At 38.9% G+C, this 10,000-nt stretch overlaps 1 protein-coding gene across 1 annotated transcript in view; it reads left to right on the top strand.

Moving 5' to 3' along the window:
• Positions 1 to 10,000, top strand: part of KIAA0753 (KIAA0753 ortholog) — a 150,631-nt gene that overhangs the window by 41,528 nt on the left and 99,103 nt on the right. The window contains exon 6 of the mRNA XM_053705247.1: positions 5,142 to 5,363. Coding sequence (XP_053561222.1) covers positions 5,142 to 5,363 — 222 coding nt within the window. The remainder of the gene's footprint in view (positions 1 to 5,141; positions 5,364 to 10,000) is intronic.

Raw genomic sequence — 10,000 nt, 5'->3', positions numbered from 1 at the left:
TTATATATATGTTGTTTTTTCTCTTACATATTGCAAGATGTCCCACGTTGCATCTGAGTCAGAAGATACTACAGGAAAATCGCTGTCTAGTGCTGAATCTACCAAAGCTAAGTGTATCTGCTGTAAACTTTTGGTAGCTATTCCTCCAGCTGTTGTTTGTATTGATTGTCATGACAAACTTGTTAAGCAGATAATATTTCCTTTAGTAAAGTACCATTGCCTGTTGCAGTTCCTTCAACATCTAAGGTGCAGAATGTTCCTGATAATATAAGAGATTTTGTTTCTGAATCCATAAAGAAGGCTATGTCTGTTATTTCTCCTTCTAGTAAACGTAAAAAATCTTTTAAAACTTCTCTCCCTACAGATGAATTTTTAAATGAACATCATCATTCTGATTCTGATGACTCCTTTGGTTCAGAGGATTCTGTCTCAGAGGTTGATGCTGATAAATCTTCATATTTATTTAAAATGGAATTTATTCGTTCTTTACTTAAAGAAGTACTAATTGCTTTAGAAATAGAGGATTCTGGTCCTCTTGATACTAATTCTAAACGTTTGGATAAGGTATTTAAAGCCCCTGTGGTTATTCCAGAAGTTTTTCCTGTTCCTAATGCTATTTCTGCAGTAATTTCCAAAGAATGGGATAAATTGGGTAATTCATTTACTCCTTCTAAACGTTTTAAGCATTTATATCCTGTGCCGACAGATTAGAATTTTGGGACAAGATCCCTAAAGTTGATGGGGCTATTTCTACCCTTGCTAAACGTACTACTATTCCTACGTCAGATGGTACTTCGTTTAAGGATCCTCTAGATAGGAAAATTGAATCCTTTCTAAGAAAAGCTTATCTGTGTTCAGGTAATCTTCTTAGACCTGCTATATCTTTGGCTGATGTTGCTGCAGCTTCAACTTTTTGGTTGGAAACTTTAGCGCAACAAGTAACACATCGTGATTCTCATGATATTATTATTCTTCTTCAGCATCCTAATAATTTTATCTGTGATGCCATTTTTGATATTATCAGAGTTGATGTCAGGTTTATGTCTCTAGCTATTTTAGCTAGGAGAGCTTTATGGCTTAAAACTTGGAATGCTGATATGGCTTCTAAATCAACTTTACTTTCCATTTCTTTCCAGGGTAACAAATTATTTGGTTCTCAGTTGGATTCCATTATTTCAACTGTTACTGGTGGGAAAGGAACTTTTTTACCACAGGATAAAAAATCTAAAGGTAAAAACAGGGCTAATAATCGTTTTCGTTCCTTTCGTTTCAACAAAGAACAAAAGCCTGATCCTTCATCCTCAGGAGCAGTTTCAGTTTGGAAACCATCTCCAGTCTGGAATAAATCCAAGCCAGCTAGAAAGGCAAAGCCTGCTTCTAAGTCCACATGAAGGTGCGGCCCTCATTCCAGCTCAGCTGGTAGGGGGCAGGTTACGTTTTTTCAAGGAAATTTGGATCAATTCTGTTCACAATCTTTGGATTCAGAGCATTGTTTTAGAAGGGTACAGAATTGGTTTCAAGATGAGACCTCTTGCAAAGAGATTTTTTCTTTCCCGTGTCCCAGTAAATCCAGTAAAAGCTCAAGCATTTCTGAAATGTGTTTCAGATCTAGAGTTGACTGGAGTAATTATGCCAGTTCCAGTTCCGGAACAGGGGATGGGGTTTTATTCAAATCTCTTCATTGTACCAAAGAAGGAGAATTCCTTCAGACCAGTTCTGGATCTAATAATATTGAATCGTTATGTAAGGATACCAACGTTCAAGATGGTAACTGTAAGGACTATCTTGCCTTTTGTTCAGCAAGGGAATTATATGTCCACAATAGATTTACAGGATGCATATCTGCATATTCCGATTCATCCAGATCATTATCAGTTCCTGAGATTCTCTTTTCTGGACAAGCATTACCAGTTTGTGGCTCTGCCGTTTGGCCTAGCTACAGCTCCAAGAATTTTTACAAAGGTTCTCGGTGCCCTTCTGTCTGTAATCAGAGAACAGGGTATTGTGGTATTTCCTTATTTGGACGATATCTTGGTACTTGCTCAGTCTTTACATTTAGCATAATCTCATACGAATCGACTTGTGTTGTTTCTTCAAGATCATGGTTGGAGGATCAATTTACCAAAAAGTTCTTTGATTCCTCAGACAAGGGTAACCTTTCTGGGTTTCCAGATGGATTCAGTGTCCATGACTCTGTCTTTAACAGACAAGAGACGTCTAAAATTGATTGCAGCTTGTCGAAACCTTCAGTCACAATCATTCCCTTTGCTCGTTTTCACATGCGACCTCTTCAGCTCTGTATGCTGAAGCAATGGTGCAAGGATTACACGAAGATATCTCAAACAATATCTTTAAAACCGATTGTTCGACACTCTCTAACATGGTGGACAGATCACCATCGTTTAATTCAGGGGGCTTCTTTTGTGCTTCCGACCTGGACTGTAATTTCAACAGATGCAAGTCTCACAGGTTGGGGAGCTGTGTGGGGATCTCTGACGGCACAAGGAGTTTGGGAATCTCAGGAAGTGAGATTACCGATCAATATTTTGGAACTCCGTGCAATTTTCAGAGCTCTTCAGTTTTGGCCTCTTCTGAAGAGAGAATCGTTCATTTGTTTTCAGACAGACAATGTCACAACTGTGGCATACATCAATCATCAAGGAGGGACTCACAGTCCTCTGGCTATGAAAGAAGTATCTCGAATTTTGGTTTGGGCGGAATCCAGCTCCTGTCTAATCTCTGCGGTTCATATCCCAGGTATAGACAATTGGGAAGCGGATTATCTCAGTCGCCAAACGTTGCATCCGGGCGAATGGTCTCTTCACCCAGAGGTATTTCTTCAGATTGTTCAAATGTGGGATCTTCCAGAAATAGATCTGATGGCGTCCCATCTAAACAAGAAACTTCCCAGGTATCTGTCCAGATCCCGGGATCCTCAGGCGGAGGCAGTGGATGCATTATCACTTCCTTGGAAGTATCATCCTGCCTATATCTTTCCGCCTCTAGTTCTTCTTCCAAGAGTAATCTCCAAGATTCTGAAGGAATGCTCGTTTGTTCTGCTGGTAGCTCCGGCATGGCCTCACAGGTTTTGGTATGCGGATCTTGTCCGGATGGCCTCTTGCCAACCGTGGACTCTTCCGTTAAGACCAGACCTTCTGTCACAAGGTCCTTTTTTCCATCAGGATCTGAAATCCTTAAATTTAAAGGTATGGAGATTGAACGCTTGATTCTTGGTCAAAGAGGTTTCTCTGACTCTGTGATTAATACTATGTTACAGGCTCGTAAATCTGTATCTCGAGAGATATATTATAGAGTCTGGAAGACTTATTTTTCTTGGTGTCTTTCTCATCATTTTTCTTGGCATTCTTTTAGAATACCGAGAATTTTACAGCTTCTTCAGGATGGTCTAGATAAGGGTTTGTTCGCAAGTTCTTTGAAAGGACAAATCTCTGCTCTTTCTGTTCTTTTTCACAGAAAGATTGCTATTCTTCCTGATATTCATTGTTTTGTTCAAGCTTTGGTTCGTATAAAACCTGTCATTAAGTCAATTTCTCCTCCTTGGAGTTTTGATTTGGTTCTGGGAGCTCTTCAAGCTCCTCCGTTTGAACCTATGCATTCATTGGACATTAAATTACTTTCTTGGAAAGTTTTGTTCCTTTTGGCCATCTCTTCTGCCAGAAGAGTTTCTGAATTATCTGCTCTTTCTTGTGAGTCTCCTTTTCTGATTTTTCATCAGGATAAGGCGGTGTTGCGAACTTCTTTTGAATTTTTACCTAAAGTTGTGAATTCCAACAACATTAGTAGAGAAATTGTGGTTCCTTCATTATGTCCTAATCCTAAGAATTCTAAGGAGAAATCGTTGCATTCTTTGGATGTTGTTAGAGCTTTGAAATATTATGTTGAAGCTACGAAATCTTTCCGTAAGACTTCTAGTCTATTTGTTATCTTTTCCGGTTCTAGAAAAGGCCAGAAAGCTTCTGCCATTTCTTTGGCATCTTGGTTGAAATCTTTAATTCATCTTGCCTATGTTGAGTCGGGTAAAACTCCGCCTCAGAGGATTACAGCTCATTCTACTAGGTCAGTTTCTACTTCCTGGGCGTTTAGGAATGAAGCTTCGGTTGATCAGATTTGCAAAGCGGCAACTTGGTCCTCTTTGCATACTTTTACCAAATTCTACCATTTTGATGTATTTTCTTCTTCTGAAGCAGTTTTTGGTAGAAAAGTACTTCAGGCAGCGGTTTCAGTTTGAATCTTCTGCTTATGTTTTTCATTAAACTTTATTTTGGGTGTGGATTATTTTCAGCAGGAATTGGCTGTCTTTATTTTATCCCTCCCTCTCTAGTGACTCTTGTGTGGAAAGATCCACATCTTGGGTAGTCATTATCCCATACGTCACTAGCTCATGGACTCTTGCTAATTACATGAAAGAAAACATAATTTATGTAAGAACTTACCTGATAAATTCATTTCTTTCATATTAGCAAGAGTCCATGAGGCCCGCCCTTTTTTTGTGGTGGTTATGATTTTGTATAAAGCACAATTATTCCAATTCCTTATTGTATATGCTTTCGCACTTTTTTATCACCCCACTTCTTGGCTATTCGTTAAACTGAATTGTGGGTGTGGTGAGGGGTGTATTTATAGGCATTTTGAGGTTTGGGAAACTTTGCCCCTCCTGGTAGGAATGTATATCCCATACGTCACTAGCTCATGGACTCTTGCTAATATGAAAGAAATGAATTTATCAGGTAAGTTCTTACATAAATTATGTTTTTTTCTACAAAAGATTAAAGTAAATCTGTACAAGAAAAAATGAATGTGCAAAATTGCCCCACGTAAAACCCAAATGTTATGGATTACTTTTATTTAATGAAAATGCCAAAAAATACTACCTAAAAAAAAAAAACTGGTTTGAAATGATAAATCAGGAGAACTTCATGTTTCACATGGAAAAAATGAATCATAATTCGCCCCAGCTCGCCTTCCAAACAGCGCAAATTAATACGTGCAATTTTTTGATAAATTTGTGCGCACTGCTGCGCCTCTCCAAGGACGATCTGCAGAGAACTCAGAGGAGAATATAAAGCAGAATTATCTTAGCCCTTGATAAATCTAGCCCTAATTGTCTGTCTCTTTAACAGTCTCAAACTATGTCCAGGTTGGCAGCAATACACAGAGGTGCTATTCGTGCTCTCCAGATGTTTGTTTCTCAGCTGAACGAACGGAGTGATCTTCAGATTCCAGCTCTCTACAAGGAACTTGGGCATCTAATTCGCCAGTTGTCACTTTGCACTGCCAAGGTAGAGACTGGCAGCGACCCTGTAACTTCAAACCTCATCATATCCATTCTTCAGCAAGTAGAGGTAAGTAACTAGTGTTTTTTTTTTCTTCTTAAAGGGACAATTAAGTCAAAATTAAAGTTTCACGTTTCAAATAAAGCATGCAATGTTAACCGAATTACATCTATTATTCAATATGCTTCATTCTCTTGTTATCCTTTATTAAAAGCATACCTAGGTAGATTCAGGAGCAGCAATGCACTACTGGGAGCTAGCTGTTAATTGGAGGTTGCACATATATGCCTCTTTTTATTGGCTCATCAGATGTGTTCGGCTGGTTCTAAATAGTGCATTGTTGCTCCTTCAACAAAGGATAAACAGAGAATGAATCAAATTAGATAATAGAAGTAAATTGGAAAGTTATTTCCCCCTTAGTAAGTTTGTGATTTATATGAGAGCTTTCCATCTCTTTCTATCTCTTTAATATATATATATAATGTATGTTGTATGTGTGTGTGTGTATTAGGGATGCACCAAAATTTTGGCCGCAGAAACGTTTCGGCCGAAAATGGCATTTTTGGTTATTTCAGTTTTCGGTTATTTTGCCTGTTATTTTCGGTAAGATTATTGTGTAGCATGTTTCAAATTTGATGCTAGCCTAGAGCTGCTGTTTAAGTTCATTACTTGACTTACTGTTTTGCATATAAATGAGTTTTCTATGACTATACTTTATTTGGATAATTGGTAAAAAAAACAAAAAACTGTTAAATCTGATTCTGTTACATAGAACTAAATAAAGAATAATACAGTATATTGATATTTAATATCTTAAGTAGGGATACACTTACATTTTGGTCGCAGAAACATTTTGGCCGAAAATTGCATTTTTTGCCTGTTTTTTTTTTTTTCTTGGTAAAATTGTGTAGCATATTATTGTTTTAAGATATTTTTGTCCAATTTTAGTGTGTTACTTTTACTTTCAATAAAAGTGTGGGCTTTTTTTTATTGGCCTAAAGGTTTTCAATTCAGATTCATTCATTACATAGTCTAATTATGCAAAAAAAATAAATAAAAAAAAAAAAATATTTGAAAAAATATATTTTCGGTTTTCGGTGCATCCTGGATTTTCGGTTTCGGTCCAGAATTTCCATTTCAGTGCATCACTAGTGTGTGTGTGTAGGTAGTTGCGCCAAAAATGGAGAAGTAGTTGTATTGCAGTTAGATGCTTTATGAGAAAGTCTAATGTATGCTGCTATTAGTGGTGTCTCAACCCTCCTTGGTGAGACTAAGGTAGAAAAATGGTGAACAGGGTTTGTTCTAATAGCGCTTGCAGAAGATGTTCCTCATATGCATATAGTGGGGAGGATACAAGAAGAAATTTCAGCTAGCTCACAGCTAAGATAAAATCACAACTAGAAAGGTTAGTTACCGCATCTGGCCAAATGGGAAAGCTCAGGCACCGCGTCAAGGTCCTTTCCACTGCCTGAGTCCCTAACACAGCCACACCATCATGCGAGCTCACAAAGCCAAACAGACTGATATATATATATATATATATACACATATATATATGTATTGTGTATATAATATATATGTGTAATATATAGTATGTGTGTATATATATATATATATATATATATAGTATATATATATATATATATATATATATATATGTGTATGTATATGTGGTATATATATATGTATATATGTGTATGACAGGAAGTAGCAAAGAGAGCACCACAGCAGAGCTGTCTATATAGCTCCCCCCTTAACTCCACCCCCCCAGTCATTTTCTTTGCTGGCTCTAAGCAGAGAAGAGTAAAGAGAAGAGGTATTAAACTGTTAGTTTTTTATTTCATCTTCAATCAAGAGTTTGTTATTTTTAAATGGTACCGGTGTTGTACTATTTGCTCTCAGGCAGGACATAGATGAAGATTTCTGCCTGGAGGATGAATGATCTTAGCATTTGTAACTAAGGTCCACTGCTGTTCCCACATGAGTTGAGGGAGTACAGGAAAACTTTAGTGTGAGGAGCGGTTTCTTGCTATACAGCAATGAGGTATGTTCAGCTCATTTTTTTCTGCAGAGACTGTGTTAACTCAGAAAGGCTGACAGTATCCCCATTAGGGGGAAGGGTAAGCAGTAATCCTAGTATGAAGAGGTTTTACTAGCTAGCCTTAAACGGGCTAAAAAAAATTTGGGCACTCAGTTTGTTCCATGTAAAATTGGTACAAACATTTGTGTGTTCAGGGACGAACGTTTATGTTTATGGGACGTTTGCTTTGAGGGGTCACTTTGGCTTATTTTGGGTTTGTTATAACCCACATGGTTTTTAAACTAGGTTTGTTAGATTTGAGTAGGCCCCAGTAACATCGAGTGAGGTGGGCGGGGCCTAATTTTCGTGCCTCCAGTTGCGCATATACTTTTTCAGACAAGCAGCAAGCTACTTCTCCTGAGGTCCTGATGATCTTCTGAGGGCCCTATTCGAAGCTTTAACCCCATATTATCGTTACTAAGGGCAGGTAGGGCCACAGCAGAGCTGTGGCAAGGTGCTCTAATAGGTGTGTTTAACCGGTTTTAGACATTTTTCAATACGTTTTTATCATTTGGGGGTTTATTGCTTATTAACTTGTGGTGCAATACTTCTAAAGCTTAGCGGGTACACTGTTAAAATTTCAGAAAAATTTAAGCAATTGTCTAACCGTGTTTTGCAGTTTGTGTACGCCTTTTTTTCTCTTAAAGGCACAGTACCGTTTTTGCAAATTGTGTTTTTTTTTCATTAAATAAAGTGTTTTCCAAGCTTGCTTGCTTTATTACTAGTCTGTTAAACATGTCTGACACTGAGGAAACTCATTGTTCAATTTGTTTAGAAGCCATTGTGGAACCCCCTCTTAGAATGTGTCCCACTTGTACTGATATGTCTATAAATTGCAAACAGCATATTTTGACTTATAAAAGTTTGGCACTGGATGATTCTCAGACAGAAGGAAATCTGGTTTTGCCATCTAGTTCTCCTCAAGCGTCTCAACCAGTAACGCCCGCACAAGCGACGCCAAGTACTTCTATTGCGTCTAATTCTTTCACCTTGCAAGATATGGCTTCAGTTATGAATACTAACCCTCACAGAGGTTTTATCTAAGCTGCCTGGTTTGCCAGGGAAGCGCAGTAGCTCTGGGTTTAAGAACAAATGCTGAGCCTTCTGACGCTTTAGCAGCGTATCCGATATTCCCCTCACAATGTTCTGAAGTAGGGATGAGGGATTTGATGTCTGAGGGAGAGATTTCTGATTCAGGAAAGACGTTCCCTCAGACAGATTCAGATATGACGGCATTTAAATTTAAGCTAGAGCACCTCCGCTTATTGCTCAGGGAGGTTTTAGCTACTCTGGATGATTGTGACCCTATTGTAGTTCCAGAGAAATTGTGTAAAATGGACAAATATTTAGAGGTTCCTGTTTACACTGATTTGTTTCCGGTCCCTAAGAGGATTTCAGACATTGTTACTAAGGAGTGGGATAAACCAGGTATTCCGTTCTCTCCCCCTCCTGTTTTTAAGAAAATGTTCCCCATTTCTGACACCATAAAGGACTCATGGCAGACGGTCCCTAAGGTGGAGGGAGCTATTTCTACCCTGGCTAAGCGTACAACTATACCTATTGAAGACAGTTGTGCTTTCATTGATCCTATGGATAAAAAATTAGAGGGTCTCCTAAAGAAAATTTTTGTTCATCAAGGTTTTCTTCTTCCAACCTATAGCGTGCATTGTTCCTGTAACCATGCAGCTGCCTTTTGGTTTGAGGCTCTAGAAGAGGCTCTTCAGATGGAGACCCCACTAGATGATATTTTGGACAGAATTAAGGCTCTTAAGTTGGCTAATTGTTTTATTACAGACGCCGCTTTTCATCTTGCTAAATTAGCGGCTAAGAATTAAGGTTTTGCCATTTTAGCGCGTAGAGCTTTATGGCTTAAGTCCTGGTCAGCTGATGTGTCATCTAAATCTAAGCTTTTGTCGATCCCTTTCAAAGGTAAGACCCTATTCGGGCCTGCATTGAAAGAGATAATTTCAGACATTACTGGAGGGAAGGGTCATACCCTCCCTCAGGATAAGTCAAATAAGACTAGGACCAAACAAAATAATTTTCGTTCCTTTCGAAACTTCAAGAGTGGTCCCTCTTCCTCTTCCCCTGCTGCAAAGCAAGAGGGGAACTTTGCTCAATCCAAGCCAACCTGGAGATCTAATCAGACTTGGAACAAGGGTAAACAGGCTAAAAAGTCTGCTGCTGCCACTAAGTCAGCATGAAGGGGTAGCCCCCGATCCGGGACCGGATATAGTAGGGGGCAGACTCTCTTTGCTCAGGCCTGGGCAAGAGACGTTCAGGATTCCTGGGCAGTAGAAATTGTAACCCAGGGATACCTTCTAGATTTCAAGTATTCCCCTCCAAGGGGGAGGTTCCATCTGTCTCAATTGTCTGTAAACCCGACAAAAAGAGAGGCGTTCTTACGCTGTGTAGAAGCCCTTTTTACCATGGGAGTGATCTGCCCAGTTCCAAAAGCAGAACAGGGGCAGGGGTTCTACGTCAATCTGTTTATAGTTCCCAAAAAGGAGGGAACCTTCAGACCAATTCTGGATCTCAAGATCCTAAACCAATTCCTAAGAGTTCCATCCTTCAAGATGGAGACCATTCGGACTATCTTAACATTGATCCAGGAGGGTCAATATAT

This window comes from Bombina bombina, chromosome 3 (genome assembly GCF_027579735.1).
Source record: "Bombina bombina isolate aBomBom1 chromosome 3, aBomBom1.pri, whole genome shotgun sequence".
In the NCBI taxonomy this organism is placed as follows: Eukaryota; Metazoa; Chordata; class Amphibia; order Anura; family Bombinatoridae; genus Bombina; species Bombina bombina.
This window is presented reverse-complemented; position numbering and strand designations above follow the sequence as displayed.